General features: G+C 52.8%; 3 protein-coding genes across 8 annotated transcripts in view; 1 reads left to right on the forward strand and 2 right to left on the reverse strand.

Moving 5' to 3' along the window:
• The window catches only part of IGHMBP2 (immunoglobulin mu DNA binding protein 2), a 42,506-nt gene extending 35,340 nt beyond the window's left edge, over positions 1–7,166 (forward strand). For all 3 annotated transcript variants that reach the window (XM_064513247.1, XM_026114199.2, XM_026114197.2), the window contains 5 exons: positions 928–1,022; positions 1,422–1,545; positions 3,703–4,512; positions 5,104–5,279; positions 6,638–7,166. In XM_064513247.1, the coding sequence (XP_064369317.1) occupies positions 928–1,022; positions 1,422–1,545; positions 3,703–4,512; positions 5,104–5,279; positions 6,638–6,835 (1,403 nt within the window). In that variant the 3' untranslated portion in view covers positions 6,836–7,166. The remainder of the gene's footprint in view (positions 1–927; positions 1,023–1,421; positions 1,546–3,702; positions 4,513–5,103; positions 5,280–6,637) is intronic.
• Positions 7,167–7,978: 812 nt separating this feature from the next.
• On the reverse strand, positions 7,979–14,975 carry SYT12 (synaptotagmin 12). Of its 4 annotated transcripts, none has more exons than XM_026114200.2 (10): positions 13,018–14,975; positions 12,516–12,691; positions 12,111–12,278; positions 11,151–11,215; positions 10,419–10,612; positions 9,901–10,287; positions 9,603–9,818; positions 9,363–9,483; positions 8,927–9,060; positions 7,979–8,811 (listed from the first exon to the last, which is right to left on the reverse strand). In XM_026114200.2, exons 3-10 carry the CDS (start codon positions 12,194–12,196, stop codon positions 8,638–8,640), a joined length of 1,377 nt encoding a protein of 458 aa, XP_025969985.2. In that variant the 5' UTR covers positions 12,197–12,278; positions 12,516–12,691; positions 13,018–14,975; the 3' UTR covers positions 7,979–8,637. The 4 variants fall into 4 exon arrangements, with proteins under 4 accessions (XP_025969985.2, XP_025969986.2, XP_025969987.1 ...); XM_026114201.2 differs by lacking the exon at positions 13,018–14,975 and adding an exon at positions 12,824–12,870; XM_026114202.2 differs by lacking the exons at positions 12,516–12,691; positions 13,018–14,975 and having other exon boundaries at positions 11,863–12,181.
• Positions 14,976–15,977: 1,002 nt separating this feature from the next.
• PTDSS2 (phosphatidylserine synthase 2) overlaps positions 15,978–25,839 on the reverse strand; it is a 46,591-nt gene continuing 36,729 nt past the window's right edge. The window contains exons 10-12 of the mRNA XM_026114190.2: positions 24,967–25,112; positions 19,354–19,539; positions 15,978–18,487 (exon numbers count right to left, since the gene is read on the reverse strand). Of these exons, the coding sequence (XP_025969975.2) occupies positions 18,343–18,487; positions 19,354–19,539; positions 24,967–25,112 (477 nt within the window). The 3' untranslated portion in view covers positions 15,978–18,342. The remainder of the gene's footprint in view (positions 18,488–19,353; positions 19,540–24,966; positions 25,113–25,839) is intronic.

Consider the following 25,839-nt stretch of genomic DNA (forward strand, 5'->3'; position numbering starts at 1 on the left):
GCTGAAATAATCCCCCCACCCTCGAGCAGGTAGCAGAGGGGAGGTGGGCTCCCTGGGCAGCTTGGCTCATTCAAGAAATGGTTTCCTCCAGAAATCCTGCAGCCTCCATAGCTCAAAGGACTCTGAGCTGGAGCCGAGCAGCCCCCAGGGCAGCAATGACAGCATGCAGGTGGCCACATCAGCCACCTCCGTCCCCCCCAGAGACTTTCTGTGCTTCCCATGAGCTGTGGACCAGGCCAGGATGGAGGATCCCTGCAACAGACGTGTTACACTGGTTGCCAGGACAGATAATGTCCCTTGCAGGGGGACAGACGCAGCACGAGCCCATTTTAGAGGGGCTGTAGATGTGGCTCAGAATTGCTTCCTGTGTGAACTGGCCCTCCACTCCTTTTATAAAGCCTTATATGGCTTTTCTCCACAAATCTTCTCACCCTTCTTCAAGACACTGAGTTTCCTACTGTTTTTCTGATTTCAAAAAATAGGTGTAATTATGGAGACCGAGTTCAACGTGAGGCTCCATAGCCATTCTGATAAAGCACGAGCAGAACTTGAACTGAAAATGATGCTGCCTCCTCATCCTTGCTGCCCCAGTGGGGTCGGTGGTTGTGACTTTCTGTTCAAGGATGCCACTAGCTCTTCTCTGTTTCCTCTGGCTTCTTCACATCTGGTGGCAGGAGTCACCTTAGCCTTTCCTTGCTGAAGGGATCCAGCACTTGGGTGTGCCGCTAGCTCCCTTACGCCACGGGGAATAACCCGGGGCATCCTCTGCCCTTCCCTGTCCCCTGGCTTGACAAGAAGCAGCCGATCTCCAGAGAGGCTGTTTCGGGGGGGCAGGCAGCAACTCGCCTTGTGCAAGTGGTCACCTCGGGCCTCTGGCCACCAGCCTGTCCCCACCGCTTTCCTGCTGCTGTCTGCTTTGTGCCCTAGGCGAGGTGCAGCTGGCCGGGTTGCACATCCAGGCTTTGGTGGAAGCCGGCGTGAAGGCCCGAGACATTGCCGTTGTAGCTCCCTACAACCTCCAGGTGAGACAATCCCCGTCCAGGCACCCCTCTCCTTCCCTGCACGCGCAGAGCAAACACTCCAGGATGACTCAAACCTTGGCATCTCCAGGGGTGAGACCAGACCATCTCCACAGGGTCTCCAGGCTCTTCCTGGTGCAAGTCAGCAGAGCCAAACTTTTTGACCAGTTTGTGGCCAACTTCTCAAACGTTAAGCCATTTGGGGCCACGGAGGGATGTGGTATCGGAGATGGCATCAGGAGGCAGCTATTTTCCATTCCCCGCCTCAGGGGTCAACGCTTGTCCTTTGGCAGATGTCGGTTTGGGAGGAAGGGGCTTTTCCAGAATAGCACGATTTGCCATTTTAATCCTTTTCACTTTGCACTTTTCTTTAAGGCTGTCTATCATGTGCTTGTTTTCCAGGTGGACATGCTAAGAGAGCACCTTTGCCACAGGTACCCAGAGCTGGAAATTAAATCAGTTGATGGCTTCCAGGGAAGAGAGAAGGAGGCAGTGGTCCTGTCGTTCGTGAGATCCAACAGGAAGGGTAAGAAGTCACTGCTTCAACAGTTACTTTGCAGAAAACAGAAAAGAAAGAGGAGCTGTGCAATTGTTAAAAGGTCACTCGTCATGTTGCTAAATGCTGTGGTTTAACTGCAGCTCTTATGGTCTGTGGCACTTTGCTCTGAAAGACTTTACCAGAAAAAACCTTCCTTTTCAGTGTTTTTTTTTTTTTTTTTAAACTAATACATTTGCTGTCATGATTGCAGAGAAAGGCTCCCATACTAGGAAGCACATAAAAAGGAAGCTAGCACTGCTTAATTTGAAGGCTTCCTGGCTGTTGAGGCCTCAAAAGTTATTTAATTGGGGTCCTAAATCTGGCAAACGTCAGGCTAGCACCACATTTACTAGAGTACCAAGCACTTCCCACAAAAGGTGAAAATTTGGGGCTTATTCCTTGGGTTTGGAGCCTGTTCTGGGCCACTTCCCCAAAGAGAGCAGCAGCCGGCATTACGAGCCATGCATAGAAAACACTGCTTTTGGGAGCAAAATCTGGAGCGGAAAATCAAGTTCTTTCCTATCGGTGGCTGCAGTGAAAGTTAGTAGCTGGAAAAAAGCTCCTGCCCTCAAGCCTTAAGGCTCCTTTGGTGGAGCCCTCGGCCCGTAGCGAAGGGTTTCGCGTCAGCCGGCTCAAGCGGAAGGGCACGTGGGGAGCCGGTGGGATCGCGCCGTGAACCACCTCGCTCCTGTGCGTGGCTCGCTGCCTTTTCTAAACCCACAACGAGACACATCCCTTGCAGCACCATCTTCACTGCTAACGCTTTTAAAGATGAGACACCGTATGTGCGTGCGTGGCAGGGGGAGTCCTGATGTCTAGGATGACAAACAGGGAAAGGATGCGTGGAAGGAGTGGGTATTTCTTTTTTAAAGAAAGCCTGAAGGAAGAAAAGCAGCACTGGGGGGAGGCTGGAGGTGGGGACAGGGCTAAGAATAGTCATTTTTCAGGAGTGACTCACCTCACCTTTGCTGGGTGGCTCAGTGGGAGCTGCTGGCCTCCACGATGGCACATGTCCCCCAGCCCCGTTCCCACAGACGGCTAGCAGATGATGCTCAGATCCAACACAGGGATTGCTCACCTTGCTGAGGGCACAAGGCAGCTTCCCATGGTGCCTGGGCACAGCTGTAGCCCACCTGAAGCCCAATGGCTCTTGTTAGCACCCTCTTAAACCCTTTGGAGAAACCCACACATTTTTGCAATCACGTTTCTCAGCTTAGAGGGGGCCATGCACCTCGACTGGTGGGGCCTGCCCCTCTGCAGGAAACCCCCCGACCGGATCAGAGGGGCCAGACTTGCTCCTGCAGTCAGGATAAATCACATCAGCGAAATTAAAAATCATTCCCTAAGCTGTTGGGGTGGGGGTCACCCACGCTTTGCTCCTTGCAGACAGCGCAAACTCGGTTGCTCAGCCCCAACAAGGCCAGGCGTAAGCAGACCCAGGCAGGTCACCGTGTCAGCCGAGACATTAATTTCTTCCCTCTTGGCCTCTTTCTCCGCAGGAGCTGGAAGCTCACAGGCCGCCCACACTCCCCTTCTTGCTCGCTGATCCTCACTGAGTCATCCTCGCATTTGCTAGCTCTTACTGCTTTTCTTTGAGAAAATAGCCGGGCAGCAGAGACAAACTTTGCCGAGTTCCCTACATGTCTGCTATTTTTAACCCTCTGTGTGTGGAAAGTTTGGGGGCAGGTGGGGGGGAAGAGTGCATGGAGCAGGGTCTGTTTTTCCACCTGCGCTTCCTCTTCTCTTGCCAGGTGAGCTTCCCCATGGCTTCATATTCGTTTGCTCCTAGGTCCCGAGCTGATTTCATGTTGTGGGCCATCCAGTCAGGAGCATCCGTAAAATATTTCTCCTCTCCGTCCTTTCCCCGACCCCGGGAGCCAAATGGGGATTCGTAGCTCTGGTTCGCAGGTGGTGAAATGAAGGCAGAAAGACCAAGGCCATGGCACGAGTCAGGGACGAGGACCAGAGCCCAGGAGATGCTGACTTAGGCCAAGCGACTGCTCCATCATCTGGGCCAAATCAAGACCTGGAGTCAGCCCTGCACCCAGCGTTGGTCCAGAGCAGATACTTGAGCCTCTCCGTTGGCGAAAGCCCCCCGCGCCGTGCCCGGTAAGCCTGAGCATCCTCTTGGTTTGCTTCTTACAGGCGAAGTGGGCTTTCTCGCCGAGGACCGGCGGATAAACGTGGCGGTGACCCGTGCCCGGCGCCACGTGGCTGTTATCTGCGACTCCCGCACCGTCGGCAACCAAGCCTTCCTGAAGCGCCTCGTGGATCACTTCGGCCAGCACGGGGAGGTGCGCACGGCTTTCGAGTACCTCGACGACCTCGTGCCGGACAACTACTCTCACGAGGGCCACGGTGAGCGCCGGGAGGACGCCAAGGTCCCCGCCGCCTCCGCGCCCAAACCGCAGCCGCCTCCGGCGCGGAAACGCAACCCGGCGGCCCCCAAAGCAGCTTCCCCAAAGCCAGAGGCGCGTTTCTCCCCGAGCGGCCCTGGGGTAGAGACCCCGGGGCCGAAAGACGCCGCAGAGAGACTCAAGGCCACGCTGGTGGCGTTCCTGGAGAGCGGCGAGCCGCAGCTGGCTTTCCCTCCGTCCCTCAACGCGCGCGAGCGGCTGCTGGTGCACGTGATGGCGGAGGAGCACGGGCTGCAGCACGCGAGCACCGGCCAAGGCAGGGAGCGCTACGTCAGCGTTCGCAGGAGGGAGCCCGCCGCCGCGGCCCCCGGCGAGCAGCTCCCCCCTCCTCGGCCGCACGACGCCGGCGGGGAGGCTCCCGGCCCTGCGGAGGAGGACGGGAGCCGCGAGGCCTCGGGGAAAGTGGACCTCAAGTCTCTGCACCTGGAGAGAGTGCGGAGGGAGAAGGCCAGGCGGGAGCAGGAGGCAAGGCGGGCGCAGGAGCTGGGTGCCGGCCTGCAGCGCGGCGGCGGGAAGAAGGACAAAAGCGAAGGCAAGGGTAGGTCCTGCCCTTTTTAACCGGTGCGATTAGTGTCCTTGCTTGAACGGATGTTGCGCTTGATCCTCACGCTGTTGCCTCCAGGCGCGGGGACTTGTGCGTGTGACGCATGGGATGCGGCTCTTGGAAGGGTCCCTGGTGGTTGTCGGTCCAGAGATGGGCCAGACGTGAGAGCGGGCGGGAGCATGCCTCCGCTGGCCCCGGTGTCCAGGGGGAGAGAGGGTTCGGATGCCTGGAAGCACGTTTCTTTAGCCTGAAGACCAACGTTTGGGAGCATCTCCCAGGGTGCAAGTGGTGGGAGGTAGATCGGAGGCTCCCAGCTCTAGGAAGACCAACTGCAGGTGGTACCCGACCCACCTCCAAGGACCTGGGTGCCTCCTAAACATGGGGGTAGGTGACAGCAGAGCCAGGAGGGTCTGTTCTCGCCGACCAGTTCGGCAGCTGACATCCCTGTCGCTGCAAACGGCAGATCCCTAGAGCTGTTCCTCTTCTCGCTAGTCTGGGCTTTGACGCAGGGTTGTTTGGGTTTGTCTCCGCTTCCCTCGAAGCCAAGAGGGAAATGTCTGGCTCCCTTGCCCTGCTCTCCCCCAGGAAAGCAAACCGGAGCAGCCGGCGCAGCAGAGGAAGATATCGACGCTCTGATTTCCGCTGCCGTTAAAGCTGACAACACCTGCGGCTTCCCCCGCTGCAAAGCCAGCGTCGCGACCCTGGGCCAGCTTTGCCTCCACTGCAACAGGCGCTACTGCCTCAGCCACCACGTCCCGGAGGTAGGCCTGCGCGCGGGTCCTCGCGGGGCAGGCAGCTCGGTTTTAACGGGGGAATGTTCCCCGTCCGGCTGCCCCAGGCAGGATTTCTTTACGAGGAGCCTAAAGCAGAGCTGGCTCTGTCGGGGGTTTTGTTGGCGCCGCAGCTAGAAATGACTCGGGGGAGGCCGGACCCGGATGCTTCCCAGCTCCCCGCTGATTCCTGCAGGGAGCCGAGCGCCACGGACCCCGTTAGCAATTAGGCATTGCCTCAAGTGTCTTGCTGTGCGGCCTTGGCTCCCCTCCGCACCCATGGGTGCCAGCGGGCCCTCAGCCCCCCATGCTCCGCTTTCTCACCGGGGAGGGCTCTCGAGCAGCGTCAACAGCCCTGTAACGTCCCCCACCTCTGCGGGGACGGCGTCGGGCTGGGCCGTTGCGCCAGCTTCTCCCTCCTCGCTGCTAGGCAGCCCGGTCATCTCCACAGCTAGGAGGGAAAAGAAATTAAGCTCGAACTGGTGCGAGGCTTCCTCCCTGCCTGGTCTGCTGCGGAGGCTGCACCATTTAGCGAGCCAGCCTGTAAATCCTCAGCGGAGATTTTCCCCTTGTCAAGTGCTATCTGTTTCCATGGCGAAGAGTAGCTGTGTTTAAGGTCATCCACGATCCAGGTGGGATGTAAATTTATTTCCTGCGGAATCGCCTCTCCCCGGCGCCTTGCACGGAGGATTCCCGCGGGAAATCCGCTTCGGCGAGTTTTTTTCTTGCCTTTTTCAATCTCAGCCCTTTTCCCAGGTGGCATCAGGCCTTGATGGGAAACAGCCCACGAGCTCCTACCCACCTCGACCTCCGCGGGTGGGTAACGCGCACACAGAGCCCCTTCGGAGGGGCCGGAGCCTCCGGCTGCCGGAGAGCCGCGTGCGGCGAGCGCTGATGCACCCCATGAGCAGCACCCAGCTGCTGACCACCCCCCCTTGCACTGTTCAGCCCCAACGATTTTTAATTTGCACTTTGGCCCTTATTGCATTGCCCATGTGTTTTTTAAAGCTGCTCTGGAGAGTCCCGTAGCTGCTGCTACTGTATTAACAGAGCCTGGTGGGAAATGGGAGCGCGGATTCGTTTCCAGCTCTCATCCTTCATCATAGGAGATCCAGCTGTTAACACAACTGGTGCATGTATCCCCCAAATGTTTAAACTTTGGGGAAGAAGACACTTAAACGGCCCGAAAGGGATGATTTGTACGCAACACATACTCTGCAAGGAAAGAAAATCCCTTCGTATTTTGTTTCCCCTTAGAGGAACTATAAATAAAGGGGAGACATTTTTACGGGGCGCAGAGCAGGCGGGTGGTCGGGAGTGCCCAACACGCGTCCCCGCTCTCTCCGCAGGTTCACGGGTGCGGGGAGAAGGCCAAGGGCCACGCGCGGCAGCGGATCAGCAGGGAAGGGGTGCTCTACCCCGGCAGCGGCACCAAAGACAAGGCCCTGGACCCGGCCAAGCGAGCCCATCTCCAGAGGCGCCTGGACAAAAAGCTCAGCGAACTCACCAGCCAGAGGAAGAGCAAAAAGAAAGATAAAGAAAAATGAAGCATCTCACTCTTTCTCTCTGACAGCTAAGCTAAATTATTTTTTTTGACTTGAAATCACAGGTCAGAGTAGATAAACCAAAGATGCCGTTCAGGGCACGGGACCCTGCCGGGCCAGGTGGGAGAAGGGCGCTCTGCTTTCGGACAGCAGACAGCTCGGAGGCAGCGTGCTGTAAAACCGCTGAATAGCTCGTCGCTGGGCCTCCCTAAGCCCCAGAGCTGCGACGGAGGGAGGCGAGCGACTTGCTTTATCCTGGTTGTTTTTATTGATGAGGTAAGAGATGTACACGGGGAGGCTGAGGAATGGCAATAAAGACGGATGTTAAAACACCTAGGGCGAGCAGCTGTCACCGTGACATTTCTCTGTGCCACAGTAACAGAGATGGCTGCAGGCAGCAACGCGTGAGCAACTGGAAAACCCTCTCTGTTAGGAAACGTAACTAAAAAATGGATCCGTCTCCGTTTAAAACGTGGTCTGGCCGGCACCTGCGCCACGGCACGGGGGCTCGGTAGCCGCCGCTCGGCCTCACGTGCTGCCGTAGGCGTCACCCGGCACAAACCGTCCTCTGCAATTGGGGGAAATCATGTTTTCTCCTTGCGTCAGCCCGCCGAGGGACGCCTTGGCGGCACAAGGGGACCAGATGGGACGCGCGGGCTGCTGGAGGGAGGAAGCGCCAGGGCGGGGGAGCGAGAAAAGCCCGGTGCCCGCGGAGGATTGCGGGTGGGTTTTCCAGGAGCGAGGGGGCTCACGCGCATGTGCGACACCAGCACGCAGCTCTGCAAGTGCAAACGAGCTGCCGGGCAGGGGGGTTTTTTAGAGCACGAGTCTGACGGGTTGCAAACGCACGTGGAGATGCTGGGAGAAGAGGCAGCAGGCAGGGAGGAAGGAGGTGGCCTTGGCGCGTGCTCCTGCAAGATGCCTGCGCAGGAGAGAGGAAAAAGCACATTTTCCAGGTGTGGGAAACACACTCATTGGGACAACATGAAAGTAGTCGCAGGTGCGAACGTGGGCGAGGGAAATCCCAGCCCCATGCGCACGCGAAGGGCAGCAAAGACACGAACAGAGAGGAAAAGCGCCCGCCGGCTGGGCACGCCAGCACAGCGCTGATGCCGTTAGTTAAATCAATAAGAAATGGCTCATTCACACTTTTTTCCCCCTGCTCTATTCATTCAAGTAACACAACCGCGGACCTGGCTCACCCAGCCGGGTGCAAAGACGAGGTGGATTCGGGCCGTCGGTAATCCGGCTTTTTCCTCCCTGTTGCCCCCCACCACCGGGGCCTCGCTGCTGCCCAGGGCCACGGCTCGGAAAAAAGGGGGGCAAAAAAATCAGAGCAACCCTCAGAGCAACCCTTTTTTTTTTTCCTGGGGTTATTTCTCCCTTTTTCCTTGTTGGTGGAAGCCGAAAACACTTCCACGCCGATAAAGCGGCCCTGAATGTCCCCCACACCCCGCGTCGCACCCGGGGTTTTATCAAACGTCTCTGCGCTGTTCCCCCGCGGGCGGCTGGGGAGGCCGGCGGGGAGCGTGCGGGCAGCACGGGCCTTGTTATTTCACCCCCCTCCCCGTCCCCGGAAAGTCTCGTGGCTGTCCCCAAGGTGCATGCGAGCGAGGAGCTGCAAAAATCCTCCTTTTCCTTCAAGTCGCGGCTCGCGGCAGCGAAACCAGCCGGCAAAAACGGGTCCCGTTGCGGGGAGGCGCCGCGGCAGCACTGCATCTCTCCCCCGTCTCCGGCGCCTCGCCGAGCCGCCGCCGTCCCGCGGCCGCCGCTCCTCCGAGCCGAAATCCTGCCCCCGGAGCCACCTAATTTCGCCGGAGCGGGTGCCACATGGACACGGGCTTCCTCAGCGTGGCCAGCATCTGGTGCCAGTGGGTGATGCCCATGCCGCTGGCCGCGGGGCCGATGACCACGTGGCCCGTGTTGTCGGCCCGGCCGTCCTCGCCGCACTCGGCCACCGTCACCCGCAGCGACAGCTCCTGCCAAAGCCACGCCGGGGGGGCCGCTGGCACCTCTTCGCCCCCCATATACCCGTCCCCAAAAACGGCCCCGGGGAGCGAAGGCCGGGGCGGCACCGCCGCCGGCCCGGCTGACCTGGAGCACGATGGCCGGCACCGAGAAGATCATGGCCTCGTTGAACACGGGGTTCGGGTCGTCCCTCTTCACCGCCGTCTTCTTCTTGCTGATCTTCCTCCCGTCCTGCAGCAGGTACACCTTGACGAAGGGATCTGGGAGCGGGGGGGAAAAAGACAAGGAAAAAAACCTGCCATCAGCCCCACGGTGGGATGGAGCGTGGGAAAACGCCTCTCGCCGGGGGGAAAGCTGGGTGCGTCCCGGCAGCCCTCGTGGGCGCTGCGCAACGAGGACCCGTGCAAAGCGTTAAAAAGCACAGGGCAAAACCATGCAATACCTATATATATGTATATAAAAAGCGTGTTGTGTTTGCATACATATAACGTAGCACCTCCCAGCACGAACGCAGCCGAAATGGCTGGGGCGGCCACCCCGACCGGAGGCGCCCGCGGCTCACCAGCGGTCCCCTTGCCGTTGGTCCACACGAGGTTTTTGGCCTTCACCACCACCACGGTCAGGCGCTCGGCCGTGGGCAGGTAGCTCAGGGAGAGCAGGATCTCGCCCACCGAGTCCACCGTCTGCGGGGAGGGAGAAGCGTCAGCCAGGGGCTCGTGGGAAGCAGAGAGACCCGATTGCATGAAAAAATATATGTAAAAAAAAACCCCTTTTCCCGCGGGAGGTGGTGCCCCGCGGGCACCTTGTTCATGTCCTGCAGGTAGAGCCAGGCGTTGAAGGGCCGCGCGGGCAGGTCCAGGTCGGAGAGCTTCAGCTCGGCCACGCCGGTGCTGACGTTCCTCTCGGCCTCGTCGACGGCGAAGGCGGCGAAGCGCAGGCCGGCCTCCTCCAGCGCCGCCGGCTCCAGCGGCACGGAGAAGCGCTCGTCGAAGGCCACCGAGCCGGCGCTCCTCTGCGGCTGCCGGAGGCGGAGGGGCGGTTCGGAGGGGCCGCCCGGCCGGACCCCCCGCGCCGCTCCGGCCGCCGAGCCGGCGACTCACCCGGGAGATGCCGACGACGCGCTCGGCCGGCAGCAGGCTGACGCGGACGAAGCAGGACTCGAAGCGCCCGTCGTCCTTCTCCAGCAGGTCCTTGCCCTGCAGCAGCGTCACGTGCAGGCTCTGCGCCCGCCCGGCGTACTCCAGGCTCACCTCCAGCTGGCCCACCGTGAAGTCCTGCCCGAAGCTGTTCCCGATGGACGAGACGGAGCTCAGCGAGTCGGCCGACACCGATTTCTTCAGCGGCCCGTAGGGCGCCAGGCCCAGCTCCCGGCTCATCAGCTCCAGGCTGCCCAGCTCGTCGATGCTCTCCAGGGTGTCGGCGGCCCGCGGTCCGGCCGGGCGTCCCGGCCGCTCCGGAGCCCTGCGGGAACCCGGGGCGGCCGCCCGCTGCCCCCCCGGACCGGACACCCCGCGTGGGCTTCTTGCGGGATTTTTGCACCTCGGCCGCCGTTTCGCCAAGGCGAAAGGAGCCGGCGCGGGTTCGCTTGCCCGGGGGCGGCGGGAGGGGGCTTTAATACCTCGGGGCGGCCGTCCGCAGGCGCCGCGCCGTATTTTCGCTGCAGGTATCTGTAGTCGTAGTTGGGAAAGGGCGACGGCGCCGGGTAGCTCCCGGAGCGCCAGAGCTTCCAGAGGTTCACGGCGGCGATTCCCAGCAGGACCAGGGCGCCGGCCACGTAGGTGCCCATTTCCCAGGGGGGCGGGCTGGCGGCCGCTGCGGGAGAGAGGGGTGAACGCGGGCCGGCTGCGACGTCCCCCCCATCCCCGGGAGGGATTTGGGGGAGATTTTGCACCGCCGTCCCCGGTGGAAACGCCTCTGCAAGCCGGAGCAACGGGATGGGATGGGATGGGATGGGATGGGGGGGGCAAATCACAGCTTCCCACTCGGGCTGGTTCCGGGGCACCGCGCCGAGTTTCCTCCGCGCCGATCTGGGGACGGGGACGGGGGGCAGAGCTTCCCGGGGCCGCGAGCGCGCGGAGGAGAAAGCCGGGACCCGGGAGGCCGCGCCGAGCAGCCGGTGCTGCATTGCACCAGCCTCCCGCGCGGCAACGATGAAAGCAACGCCGACCGCTCAGCGTAACGAGATTGGGGGGGGGGGGGGGGGGGGATCCCTTCTTATTGCAAGGCGCTGCCAGGGACCGGCTGGGGAATGCCGCCAGCCACGCGGTGCCCAGCAGCTCCCCGTTCCCAGCCTCGCAGGTTAAAGCACCGTCCGGTTTTTCCCCCGCCGGGTGTTTTCCGAAGTACTCACCACCGAAGCGGTACCTGCCTAGGTGACCGCCCTCCATGGCCAGCGCTCTCCGCTCCCGGGACAGCCTGCGACGCGCGGAGAAAAGGAGTCAGGCCGGGGCAGAGGCGCTTTTGGCTTTTTTTCTTTTTTTTAAGCAATTTGCCGTTTTTCAGGAAAGCCGGCTTCCCTTTGCCGGAAGGGGTTTTGGGGGGACAAATCCATCCAAACCGCCAGGAACGCGCTGGGCCAAGGTGGATCATGCCGAAGGCGTCGCATGATGCCAAAGGCGATTTATCCAACTGGGACATGCCCATGGGCGCCCCGAGACCGCCGCGAGCCGCCCCGACGAGCAAACTCAGCACATGCCACAGGGCCAGCAGCCCCCCCGGCCCGGCTACGCTCGCCCCGCTCCCGGTGCGTGGAGTGAGCGGCGCTGATTTGTGCCACGCCACTTCCCCGACACGCTGCTCGCGCAGCCCGCCGGGGCTTCATCCCTCTTACTGCGCCTTAAGAGCCTAATCGGTCCAACCACGTAATCCCCAGAGTGGGGTTTTGGCTGTGATAGTGTCACTAATGATGCCGAGATGGTAACCGGGCCGCAGTAAAGCTTAGAAGCGCCAGCTCAGCTCTGCCCATCTTGCCCCTCAGCCTCTTCCCTTGGATAAACACTCGCTAAAGGCTGAGAACGGGCTAAACTCAGTTCACGTGTGGCCCACATTCCTTTTAAACTTACTCCTCTGAAAAGCACCCTGCTTCTTTCCAAGCTTTTCCGCTAAATTGCCATACGGAGCTCTACGGAGCAGCGACGGCCTCGGCAGCTTTCCGTGGCCTCCCCCGGGGAGAAGCCGAGCGACTGCAGCGCCCGGGAATTAAACCGCCAGCGCAACGCCGGCCGGCTTTCCCGAGAGCTCGCGGAGGGCGGCGACGGTGCCTGATCGCGGCGAGCCCGGCTCCTTCGTGGCCCGTAGCCCCGGCTCTCACCTGCGCGGGGGGAAAGGCCGGCGGTGACGGGATGCTCCGGGCGGGAGAGCGGGGCTGGCTGCCGGCTGCCTCGGCGCCTCCGTCATGAGCCGGACGACGGCGGCGGTGGCGCGATTGCTCCCTCGGCCGTCACGGAGAGCGGAGAGAGCTGCGGCAATTTCCACGCTGCTGGAGAAGGAGGGACAGAGAGAGAGAGAGGGGGGAAAAAAAGGCAGGGGAAGGAGTGACTGTGCAGCGGCTCCGCGAGCTGCCGCCGGCACCCGGCTGCTCCGGATTTTCCCGGGAGCTTCCTGCCGCTCTCGGGTTTAGCTGGATCAAAACAGCCCCCCCCAAATTGGACAGATGGTGGCTGAGGCGCTTCTCCTCGGAGCCCCCACCGCAGGGCCACCCCATGCTCTGCCTCACCAGTGTGATGAGTGCGGCGGCCTCTGCTCCCGCCGGGGAAAGCGGGCTCGCGGCTCCCCCGGCGGAGCCTCCCCGATGCTGCTTCAAAGCCTCCGCTTTTGCCTGGACCGAAGCCTCGGGCAACGCTTTCCTGCACGGTGCTGCAAGACCCGCTTGCAACTTTCCTTCGGAAGTTGCTAAAAAAAATAAAAAACCAAAAAATATATATATATGCACACACACATATATATGTGCTTTCCCCCCCCCCCCCCCCGGGCCTGGGCCACCTTCCCGCAGCCCCCGGTGTCCTGCCGCCCCTTCGCTCTTACGGCGCTGCCTCCTCGGTCCAGCTGCGCCCGCGCTGGCTCCTTTCCGCTCCTGTCCCCCGGCAGCCCCCCTTCAGCGGGGAGGACCCCCCGGCCGCCCCCGCCTGCCGCGTCTCAGCCGCATCCCCTCCTCTTCGCTCCCGAGGCAGCACGGGCGCTGCGCTCCTCCGTACGGCTCCGCGGGTTCAAATGGGTACCGGGAAGATGGGTGTTGGGAGGCTCCGCTCTCGCTCCGCCGGCGTCCGGCTGCTCATCCTTCTCCGGGCTGCAGGGAGGGAACGCCGCCCTCCTCCCCGCTGCCGCGCTTGGGGGCCTGGGGGCACCTGGGCTTGGCTCTGCCTGGCTTGATGCTCCAGAGGATGCTCCTTAACTCCCAAAAAAGCCCATTATACCTTGTATCTCTCCTTAAAACAGTCTTGGGGGGAGAGCCAAGGAAAAGCCCTGCATTTCCAGAGGGCCCCTTGCTGCACGGGTGGGAGAGGAGCCCCACGCTGCAGCCAAGGGGCCTCTCCGAGAGTATCCCCACACCCAGGACTCCAGAGCGCTCCCCAAGCGCAGCCCCTTCTCCGGACAGGTAAAAGCCAGCTGGAGAAAGAGCTAGACGTGCCTTTATTCCTTAGTTTCCAAACTGATTTATAATAGATTGCAGACGAGGCACCTGCTCCCAAGGGGGTTTGGCAGCCGGTCCCTCTCCGCGTCAGCCCGAGCCACCAGCACCCTCTCGTGGGCCAGCGCAAGGCTCGCTCGCAGCAAGGCCTGCCCAAGCCCAGCTCTGCTTTGCGCTTGCTCTCCGCAAGCCCACTTCTGCCTCCAGCAGTTTCCCGCAGCTGCTCCAGCTGTGCCAGAACCAGATGCTCTGTGCCGGCACGGCCCTGGGGGCCCCCAGCCAGAGCCTGCGGGCACAGGGGAAAACATTAATACCACAGAGTGTCTTTGGAAAGAGCCTACACCAGCGCTGTAGATAGGAAAAAAGCTTGCTGTGGTTAAATCTCGGCTGTAAACGCAGCTGCAGTTGATCTACAGAAAGCTGTTTTAAATAGCATTTGGTTAGGCTGAGGTTTGGTAACCTCTGCGAGGTCCGAGTTTGGCACCTAAAGGTTTCCCCAGCTTCACTAACATGCAGATGCCACCCGATCTATTAAACTCCAATTTCATACTGCTAACAGATGGTGCCAGTTTATTATTACCCTTGTGTTTGGGTCAGGCCTTAGATAACTGTGGAGATAATTAAATAACAGCGGACTGATTAACAAGCCCTTTTAAGGACTGCAACAGATGAGCATCGTGCAGTTCAGCTGGTAGAAGCCGGCCCGGCTAACCCCAATCCCTCGCTCTCAGGGCCACCAAAGCCTGATGAAGGAAGTTAAATGAGCCACATTACTAGAAATGACACCTCACTGCCATCCTGGAGCAACTTAATCAGCCAGACGAGCTCTGCACCGATTCTGCCTGTGTTGTAGCAAGTAACTATGGCCTCTTGCTGCAGTCACCCCACCGAGTGAGGACATCTGCCATTGCAATCTGCTTGTGGCAGTGTGTCCAGCCAGCTTCCTGTGAAGTAAGGAGCTATTTATTCCTATTTATTCCAAAATATCTCATGAGTGCTGGTCATTCTTATATATTCACCCATGGGGTCTCACTTTGCATCTACCATAGCAGCAAAAGGCTTTCCAGGTGCTCTTTTGGCTCTGGATGATTTGCCTTAATTACTTTCCCCTGCCCAAGACTGAATTTCTGCAGAAAACACTGTTTAGAGCAGTGTTCTGCAACCTCTTAAAAGTATTAAAAAGAGCCACTTCTCCTTTTAGGAAAATATACATATATACACACACACAGAAAGACAAGAGAACAAGTTTGACCCTAAAGGACCCTGTCAGGGGCTGGTGAACAGAAGGCAAGAGATGTTGCCTTAAATAGCCCAACAGCCAGTTAGCCAAAATATATATTCACTCAGGGCTCTTACCAGCAGAGAGAGAGGAAGACACTGAAAGATTCCTTTGAGAAAGGAGCAGCTGCAGAAAAAGAGCACCAATAGGCCCTGTTTCCTCCTTTGGTTTACCTCCCTGCTGCTGCTTCACCCACCATTTTCCAGGTGAGCAAGGACATTTCTTATTCCCTTGCTAGGCAGGCTGAGCACAGCTTAAAAAAAAAAAAAAAAAAAAAAAAGGAGCAGAGTACTTGTATCAGGAGCTGATGATGCCAAAAGCAGGTAGATGAGACTCTACAGTGAGATTTGCGCTGATTTGTGGAGCTTTCCATTAAAAGTTTGCCTCAAAACCACCTAAAACTGTGTTGTAACAAAAATGATAGTCCACACGAGCGGGCTTGAGGGACACCCAAAAGTCTGTATCTCAAAGTAGCGTCAAATCACCTCCTAGCTTGCCTCCAAAACAAAAAAACTACCTGCAAGGAAACAGTCGCACACACAACAGCATTAGCTGAGCATGTTTTCAAACCCCCAACCACGCTGGGCCCATGACCCTGCATTCTCCCTTTTTAAAGCTAACAACTTACCTTTGATAAATCTCACTACAAATGCCAGTGCATAACCAGACGGGGAAAATACCTTTCTTCTGAGGAAACCTAACAAGATAAGCTAAGAAAATGTGAAATAAGATAAGGATGTGTATGGAAGTGAGAGACAGCTGCATCTTTCATCTCCAGAGGGATGGTCTCACTTTAAGCCACTCCAAATGTTATTTAATTAAGGCTTATCAGCTCTCCTTTCATCTTCTCCATACATGGTTCCTTTCAAGTACTCTTCAGATAGCGATGATTACCAAGGGGTTCCTAAAAACAGGGATGATTTCAATGATTAGAGCCCACTTGCAATGCTAGACATTCGTCTGGAAAGGAAGCACTGAGGACACAGAGTTATTCAACCTGCTGTGCACAGCCCGATGCTGATCACACTCGCAAATCCTCTTCAAGAGATGTTTCTGAATAACAGCAGACTCAGGAAGGACCAAGGGGTTGTAACATCCAGTTGATCGAAAATCTGGACAACTTCTGGACTACCTTAAGGCCCAGCATCCGTTACAGGCAGCACCAATGCATTCGATAGTCTCTGCACTGAGGGGAATGCAGAACGAGTTCCATTAGCCCCACAACGGCGCTTGCGAGGCACGGAGTAAAATAAGCCACGAGCACGCACACGTTGTACCAAAGAACACACCAGCAAACATTGCTTTATTACACTGGTTCAGTTGTCCAGACTAACCGTAAAAGCTGTTCAGATGAACGCAGACTGACACAAGTTAGTGTTTATGTAGTAGGTCAAAATTCCAGAATTGTTATTAGGGAACAGGTATTCTCCGGTTGTTTCAAATGTACACACGTGGGTTGCGGGAGCGGGGGTTCAATGACCAATCCTCCCCAAGTGTGCCTGGTACCACCTGAATCATCAAACAGACCCAGAAGGTTGCATGTCAAAGAGGTCAGAAAGGGGACCCACAGGGTTAATTAGCACACACAGAATGGAAACACACTGACCTGAGCCTTGCTCGACTGGGACTACACAAGCACGAGACACTGGTACTAGCTACCAAACAACCAGTTAACAGTTCATAAGACTGGTGTAAAGCCAGAACTAAAACGACTCTGGGTGGAAAGGCATAGAAATAAATACTTGCTCAACTCAGCATGTCTGCCCATTTTCAAACTTGTCAGCATCTAGTTACACAGCCATACGTTCCTCACTACCCTACAGCAGCAAAATACTACGGTTTAAGAGCAGCCATTGCGTGACTATCCACAGTACATTGTACATACTCGAGAAAGAAGCCTGATGCTACCTCTCATATTGGTCATCCTCCTCTCGACCTACGAAGCAACAGGAGCAGCCCCCACGGCCCACAAACTTTGCTTCATTTGTTGAGCTCTTTCGACGCAGTTGAACTGCCCGATTAATTAAAGTCTGCCCTACTGCTAAGTGCCCATTGTTTAGGGGTAGAAAGTATTTGGGTCACTCTGTAAACATGGGAGAAATGCAGATTTTGGTTGTCATTCAAGTAGAAGACCAAAACAGGTCAGAAATATGGATGTTTGCTAAAGTCAGCAGCTCTGCAAGTCTCCTGCCACTTAAAAAAATTGAGGTCAAGCTCTTGAAATTTTACCTTTTACTGGTGTTGTTTATATCATTTTTTTCTGAATAAACCCTTCCCTGAAAAATATCATAAAATATCCTTTAATAGCCAGATTAGACTACTGTATTTAGAAAGTGATACGGTTACAGTTCTGTCAGTGTCTTAGAGGCCAATGCAAAGGCTTAGAGCAGGCGTAGTAGATGCTACTCCTAAACTGATGCTTAGTGTAGCACTTACATTTTGGAATAACGACCTGAAAAATGAAGCCCAGGTTTCTGATTTCTTTTCCCAGATGCTGAGTTGCCAGCAAAAATGCTGTCTAGCCTGCCCTGCAGACCCTCCACTGCTGTACGTTACTCGGGAAAGAACTGTGCGCTTTCCCTCAGTTTGTTCTTTTGGCAGTGATGGCAGCGCGCTCATGGCTATTTTGTGCGTGACTGCAGAAAACGCCTTTTCCAGTTTGCCTCAGGAGGCTGCCGAGTCTGGAGTTACCTTTGGGAGGAATGGAGCGGTTCTGAAGGATGGTAGAACCTAACGTGCCTCATACAGCAGATACCAAGAATGAAAACCTCTTGATAAGCGAAGTAACATAGTTGAGAATAAGGCAAATAACTTAAGACTGGCGGAGTAACTCCCAGTTTTTTGCTTGTAGCCTATTTTACACCATGAAGCTAATGAAAGGCAGGTTGAGCTTTCTCATTTAACCTTCCCTTACATTTGAGAGATGACCAATAATAATAATAATAGAAGCTAAGGACAAGTCTTCTGTCTCCCAAGGGCTGTGATATAACCTAAAACTATCAGAGGCTATTCCAGGACGTTGGAAGTCAGTTTAGAGAAAGGCAATAACCCCAGCATTACAGGGGCTGTAACAGTAGCGTACTGTATTATATTCTGTGCAAGTTGCGCAACTTGTTCACAAGCTTCAGTCACCTATGTATAACTCACTGCAGTTCTGTTAATCGGTGGCTGAAAATATTACATCATATTACTCCACAGCTCAAGGTAGCTTCAGCAGAAATACAAAATCCATTTCCTGTGACACATATCTGTATTCTCCAAAACAAGTGTTCCTAATGCCCAAATGTCAAAATTGAAATCTCACAGTTTACTGGAAATTCCCTTTGCACTTTGTTTTAAAGCCCCTTCTCTCCAAACCTCGTTTTGCGAGGAAGACACACCACAAGCTTGAATGAAGATCCTTTCTTGCTGAAATGGTGTTGGTTCTGACTTCCCTCTACACAGACTTTCTCCAACTCTGAGTGGGTGTGTATGAGGAGAAAGGGTGTGTATGTCAAAGTGACATTTTTTCCCCAAGGGGATTTTCATATGTTGGAAAACTAACAATGAAAATTACAAATTAGGTAGGATAAGGTTGAAACTGTCCTCCACGCTAACTTGAGCGCTACAAGTTCCTTCTAGCCCTTTGTTCGTTGCTCAAAGTTTCCTTTCCCTTAGTTTGTTCCCATTTTGTTCATCCAGTATTGAAGAATGTCCGTCACCATTGCTCAAGCATTTGTCCCTTTCATATTTGTGCTCTTGCTTCTGTCGTCTTATCTCCTTATACCGCAAGGTGATGTCACTGAAAAGAAAAAACAAACAGATTTATACTAGTGATGTGAACAAGCAGTTTAATTTAAATATCCAATAAAAGTAATAAGGAAAACTTGTTCTGGATATAAGTGGCCTTGGGATAATTTAATCCATTTCAGTCTTCTGTCTCTAAGTTTCTGAAATTGCTAATGGCACAGATTCACTTGAAATTTGCATTTCTTGTTAGTACTCTGCTTATTATCACCACTTGCAGAGGCACAGCACATTTCAGGAGCAGGCTCAACAAGAGCAGCTCCTGCCATTCTATGGGTGCCGCTCTGTAGATTACTCTAATTCTTCCAGCCACATGCTGTTGCTTTTCATTTACTTGCATGGATAGCGCACACTAGAGCGGCACCCAATCCAAATATGTTTAACTTGGCTCACTTGCAGTTGACGCTAGCAGAGCTTGGACAATTGCAACGCAGCAAAATGTTCTCGCAATGAAGCTGTGAAGCATCTTAATTTTGTCTGAATCACAGTACAAGAAAAACAAAATGCTGATCCTGGCTGCCATCTTCATTAATCCCACAAAACCAGATACAGTCGGGCACTTTTAACTGTTCACCTGCTTCAACAGCAGCAATAACATAAGCAGTACTACAAAGACCCACAGGTTTGATCCAGAAAGACTGCAAGAAAACTGCCAGGATCACACAAGGAAAACTCCCTGCCCATTCAATACTTCTCAGACAAAAACCCTTTAACTCTAGCTATCCAAACGTACAGTGATTGTAATCTACCTTCAGGAGGCACTGAACGCTCATGATAGCATACGTTTGAAGACACGCTGTTGCATGGATGTCCAGAATAACTCCCCCATGAGATAGAGGCTAAACCTCGAACACTTCTTACCGAATGAAGAAACGCCAGGCTGTCCAGGTGAGCACAAGTATGATCCCCAAGATCCAGCACTGGGTAATGTAGAACGGAAGAGAAAGCGTGAGAGTATAGGGATCGTACTTCACGACAATCAGAAACTCCGTGGCAGTAATAGCAGCAACCAGCCAAGCCTGCTGACCCAGTTTCTTATGGAACTTCCTGCAAAATAAATACATAGATACAATGAAGCTACAACTGCAGGTGTAAGCATTCAGAGAAATATTCATTCATAAAAAGAGATGGGGTAATAATTTCATTCAGCTTTGCATAATACTAAGAGACTAGTTTGGATTACATATGTCCTAAGCCTATGCAGGCTGAGGACTTTCATGCTGGTTTTCATGCCTCCGCAGAGGCTCTGAAAACACTTCAAAAGTTAAACTTCATCACTGCGTAATGTAGCAGAGTACCCCTGTTTTCAGTGGAATGGTACATCCACATAAAACAATTATCTGACCAGCCTGAGATCAGGTGAGTCTTGAGGTAAGGTTCAAGACACGAGCTCTGCTAGATTTCCTCTGCAAACACCCAGTCACGTAGCTACAACTGTATTTAATGCTTATACAGCTCCATTCTGAACCATACTCGCTTCCAAAAAAAACTGTTCAATGAGTTGTCATTAATGATCTCCAAAGAGATTTTAAAAGGATAATGCTTAATAACAAACAGATAAGACACTGGAGGACGCAAGTAAGGTATTTCACTTCTAGGACAACACCGCCTCAGGGCAAAAACATTCTTAATATTTAATCACAAGGGTTAGTTTTTAAGCAGTACCAGACAAGCAAATAGAAGCTACATCATTCCATACAAATCTAGAGCAGTGCTCACCAATTAATAAAACCAGAAATCAAACTGCAGATTAAACTGCAGGAGAAAATATGTCTATTCAGAGGATCTACTTACAGAAGGAGAGATTAGAGACTTACTGTCTTTTAGATCACACATATATATATGTGTGTGTGTATATATATAAAATGTATATAGGCTGCCTTTCAGCAAACCTCATTACCCTTGTAGGCAATAGTTAATTGCTAGAAACTTGGGTAAATTGCTCCATCTAAACCAGCTAGGTTCTCCACTTCGTGGTCCTGTCTGTTGATGTCATTACCAGGCTTGACATTTTTACAGCTTACTGACCTGACAGAGGAGATGATTCATATGTCAGCTACCAAATGCGGTTCTATTTGGACAACACAAGACCTTTTCGATGCCTTGCACTGCACCAGAAATCCTGCTCACCGCAGCACCCCTGGTGCATATGGATGTACTGTCTTTTCTGTACCAGAAAAGAGTCAAGTAGACCACTTTCCATTTGGTAGACTAACCTTTTCTTCTTCCATCACCAATCAGTGGAACCTAAAATGGGATTTTATTCCCATTAGTGGAAAGAGCCAAGAGAAACATGCTAGAAGTTGTATGCTTTTTTGTTTTTTAAACACATGATTTTATAACAGGTTTCCTGGAATCCAACTCATCTGAATCAAGGAAGAACGAGTTCCTGCTTTAGAAAAGCAATACTCTTGCTACCACAGCCACCAACTCTTTTATCTGCAAGCACAGGCATCTTTTCTTCATAGCCTTTGGATACTATCTTTTACTTAAAAACCACAGAAAGAAGCATTTCAGTGCTATTTCCTTCTCCCACCCCACCTTCCTGGGAGCTCTATAATTAGCCCCTAACCCACAGAAGTTATTACTTCTCTGAAGAAGCCTCCTGAAATAAAACTATCCAACTAGAAGCACCACTGACTAACCTTAAAGGCAGTTATTTATTTTGCCTTCTATTACTCCTTCTTCTATCTTTGTTTTATTTGTCTTTGCCTTTATCAAAGTAGCTATAATCTTTCTTCACTGGAAGTGTCTAATCTGTGGAGGCCTTGCCCCCTTGCTTACAGCAGCGTATGCTAAAGTAGGACCTGGTAGGAGAACATATCTCCTTTATCCAGCTTACTGTGTTCCTCCGCTCTCACTGCAGCATAAAATGCAGAGTGAGACACATCAAGGAGGAACTCAGTGTAAAGTGGCAGGACTCCCGGGGCAGGAGCAAAGTGATATAACATAAACCTAGAGCAGGCTGGGGAGCGAGGGATGAACACGTTAAGATGACCTCTGCAGTACTAGTTAGGGCACAGCAGTGATGGGAAATTCTAGCCAGGCCTATGACTGCCGTGATCTGTAGCCTCGTGTCTGGCTAAAACTGTGACTTAATAAATGTCCTGATATTCAGCAGCCGTGTAACCCCTTTGGGCTATATTTTTCTGGCGAGTTTTGCCATGCAATGGGGAAGAAAAAAAAAAAGAAAGAGAAGAGAAGCCACCTAATAAATCCCCGATTGGGATCTCCTCAAAGAGTGGTTGCTCAGCTAATGCTTCCCTCTGCTGGACAGAAAAGCAAGCCTGCCCTATACCTTGTCACATCCAGCCGGTATACTATCCATACCATCAGTGTAAATTAAAATTTGGCCCCAGGCACCTCTAGGAGTGCTGGGGCAAAGGTAGCTGTGCCTGAACATTTTCTCCTACTTTCTCTTCCCCTCTAATCCTCTGATGCCAGCAGCTGCACAGGGGAAAGCATCCTTCCTTCAGCAAGTGTTTCCCTGTGGCTCAGGCACATCCACTCTACCAGATTCCCTTGGATTCTCAGCACCTGGAAAGGGATCAAAGGACAGAGAGCAAACAGAGCTTCTCTTCCCTCTCCTGCACACAGCAGATAACTAACAGGAAAGCTGCAAGCAGGAATAGCAGGGAAGGAACAGCAATCCCTCAGTGCTCCCAGATTACAGCAGAACTACTGTCGAAGCAGAAGCCATTAGGGAGGTAAAAGCTCCCTACAGCCTCCAGCAAACAGAGCAGATCAAATACTTCAATCCTGGAGAGTCATGGTAAGTCAATCACACAACACACATTCTCTCTAACAGGAGGCTAAGAGCCATATTCGACACCAATGCATAAGCTCACACTACACAGATCTGTCCAAATACACTGGGAAAAAACTTGATGCAGTAAACCAAAAGAGCATTACTGCTGACACAGATGGGATGAGTATATTCCATTAAAAAAAAGAAAAGTATCCTGCCCAGACCAACTCAGATGAAAGGACTTTAAAAACTGTTCCAGGTGGATCATCTGGTATGACAGATTAAATGGGCAAAAACTAGCTTTAACAAATGGATGGAGAGAAACAAAACCCAGCAAATCCCTCACTATGAACTCAAGCTGTTCAGATGACTAGGTCAGCTGTCTGCTTTGCTGATCCTTCATTTGCCATCACTTTCTTTCACTAGCTTATGAGAACACAGCAACGAGAGAATGTAGTGTAACCCCAACAGAAGAACTGTGCAGATCCTGAAGTTGCCACAGAGAAAAATTGGTTTCCTACCCTTCTACTCATGAAAGATTTTAAAGAGAAATCATTTTCTATTTGAAGTTCAACTTTAAAATTCATGGCCTTAATGCAGGCTCCCTGGAAGAAACGTGAACACTAGAAATGAGAAAGATACGGAGAGATTAACTGCAGGTGCTAGACTCTTACAGTGAGATTTTTCTGGGAGGGCACATTTCATATACCCAGTCTTCAAGAGCTCAGAGGCAGCCTGTTGATTGCAATAGGAGACATGGTACATGGGCTGGACCACAGCTTCAAGGATCACCCATCTCTTGCTGTACTCGGTTCTAGACACTCTGTCACCCTGCTTAGATAAAGTTCCTGCAAGTACAGTCCTAGAACTGTCTGCAGACACTAAGAATCCTGAATGAGGAAGAAAGAAAAAAAAAAAAAGGAAAGAAAAAAGGGAAAAAAAAGAGTCTTGGTATTTGAGCATCATTACTTTCCACAGTAAATATTGCAAGGTTAGCTGAAGGGATGTAATGAGTTTGTCTACCCCAGACAATCCAGTCATTAATGGACAAGGCAACGTGCCATGACTCTGACAAGGAAGGTCAGTGGAATATTCCAACCTCTGCCCATTAAGAAGTTGAGCGAGTTTCCAAAAGGGAAAAGTCAGAAAGGTTTCCTGTGTGCTGTTGGCTGGAAGCCTCCAGGACAGCTGGCTCCTCCACAGCAGCTTCTCCCTACAACACAAGAAAAACCCACCACAGTTCCTCGGCTCAAAGTGACATGCAAGTGGTAAAAGAGGGGCAGATTCTCTCTGCTTGGATGACATGAAAGGCATGAAGTAATCAAAGCTCAGTTGCAAAAGCCTTTGCAGAGCAGATAGTAGATGAGACCAGATGCTAGGATCTGCCATTTTCAAGAAGAGTCTGATGAGGTCAGGTCTGTGGTGCATCAAGCAGACCTCAGAAGGGGGGGGGGATAGTCAGTCACCTCACCTACCAAGACAGCGGAAGGGTAGGTGGTGGCAGGTGGCAATGATGAAGACATGCGGTTCAGAATGAGATTTTTCTGCTTGCTGGACGAATTTCTCCAGCTCATTGAAAGAATGGCAACAAACTGAATCGGCAATGAGGCACTGGCGATGATTCTCCTAAATCTCAGGTGTTAGGCCACGTGGTTGAACAGAGGGCAAAGGAGTTGCTTTTCCAACCCAAACACAAGGACCAGAAGATGGGGAGTGGTGCTAAGGAGAGGAGCTCACCAGTGAGAGGTAGAGACCTCTTCTTACCTTTGAGTTGGAGGCACGTCCCAAACCAGTAGGTCCGACACCAAAGGCAGGGGGCAGCCTGCCACTGCTGAATGTCCTGAATTCCGACTAAGCAATGTGGGTTGGCCCTTCTTCCCACTTCTAGGAGTCAAAGCCTTGCAAGGGAAACTGATCTTCCGAGAATGTTGGAACCCTAAATTCTGAACACAGACACTTTTTGCGTTGGTCAGCGACAGACAATGAACAACCCTTGAAGCCAGACGGTGCCTTAGACTTAAGATGTGGGTTCAGGCAATTTGTGACATTGCTACTAAAACTTAAAAGAAAATGTGAATTTGAGAACAAAGCATTCTCAGGTCTTACATGGTCTGCAGAAACAAAAGCAGCAAGGACAAATATGATGCTTAAAGGAGGAACAGTCTGAAAGTACATGCACTGTTGTGTGTGGGTGCACTTTGCCTCCAATACACTTTGCTAAAGGTTCCTCTGATCTGCAAGAGGGTGCCACGAAAGCTCCAGAGGACCTGAGACCAGTTGGAAGACCGCTCAAGAAGAAGCGCCTTTAAGAAGACATTTAGCTTAGGCCCTGTTGTCCTTAGAAGGTACCTCTAAGGACGGTAGTTCCTGGCTATCATGCTGAAAGTGGAGTTCAGCACTCCTCTGCCCACAAGCCAATAGCACTCCAATAGCAATAGCTAATTTACACGTTATGTTCTCAGAGTGATCATTTTATTTATGACAAACTGAGCTTAAAAACAGTGCACATAGAATGCCCTTAACAACAACTGTTTTCAAACCAGATATAGCCAGAATTTTACTTCCAAAACAAAAGAAAAAAAAGCAGATGCTTTAGGCCTTTTTTGTCCCCAACAAGCTGAACTACTGCTCTGAGATGGATGCCAACAAGCTAGAGCAAACTGGAGCAAATTCAAAATAAAGCAAGTGAAGCTTGATATGGTATATACACAAGAGGACTGGCTTACGGGTCATCCATGAAGTCGTAGATCTCCCTCATAGCCACACCTCCCACATTGACAAAAAAGACAAGTCGCAACAGGACCAAGTAGTGTTCTGGCGGCATCCAAAGGACAAACTTCAAGTAAAATGTGTTCAGCTCTGCCAATAAAAACTGAGAAAAAGTACATTTTAATTAAACTCGGAGGACTTCACTGAATGAAGCCTGGAATCTCCCTCTCTCTCTGCACGACTCCCCCCCACCATCTCACTGTCTCCACAACATCCTACCCAGTAGCAGTGAGCCCACTGTCAACAGTTGCAAAAATGAGCAAGAACAGTTTCTTTTTTATTTCTGCGTGTTTTGGAAGATGTCTGAAAGCAACAAACACAAGTGAAAAAAATGCAAATGCTTGTGCATAGCACATGATGCATATGAAATCTGGCCTAGCACTCCCTCTAGTTTCCAGTAAGCTTATTGGTAGTTGGAAGTAGCTCCAGAACTACCGATAACATATCCTTAGAATAACAACTTGTCCTTTCACTATCATTTAAAATCTGATTGATGGAACCCAAAATAGCAAGAGGCATAAGCAATGCAGCACTCCCCCTTCCTTTTTTTTTTTTTTACACAGTTATGCAGACATGACATCACTGCCGAGGCCAACTTTGGAGCATTGGTTATATATTTACAGCAAAATGTTCTCAGAGGGAGCAGCCCAGGCAATGTGATCAAGTGAGCAGGTAGGCACAAATTTCTTGCTTCACAAGAAACAATAACAAAAAGCATTAGGTATTGTTTAGTTCAGAAGAATGCTGCTTATAAACTGGAAGTCAGCTGCAAGCTGCTTTTTTCTAAAAGATACACTGGAATTTCCCAAAGCTAATATAAATTCAGTGGA

This window comes from Dromaius novaehollandiae, chromosome 5 (genome assembly GCF_036370855.1).
Source record: "Dromaius novaehollandiae isolate bDroNov1 chromosome 5, bDroNov1.hap1, whole genome shotgun sequence".
Classification (NCBI taxonomy): domain Eukaryota; kingdom Metazoa; phylum Chordata; class Aves; order Casuariiformes; family Dromaiidae; genus Dromaius; species Dromaius novaehollandiae.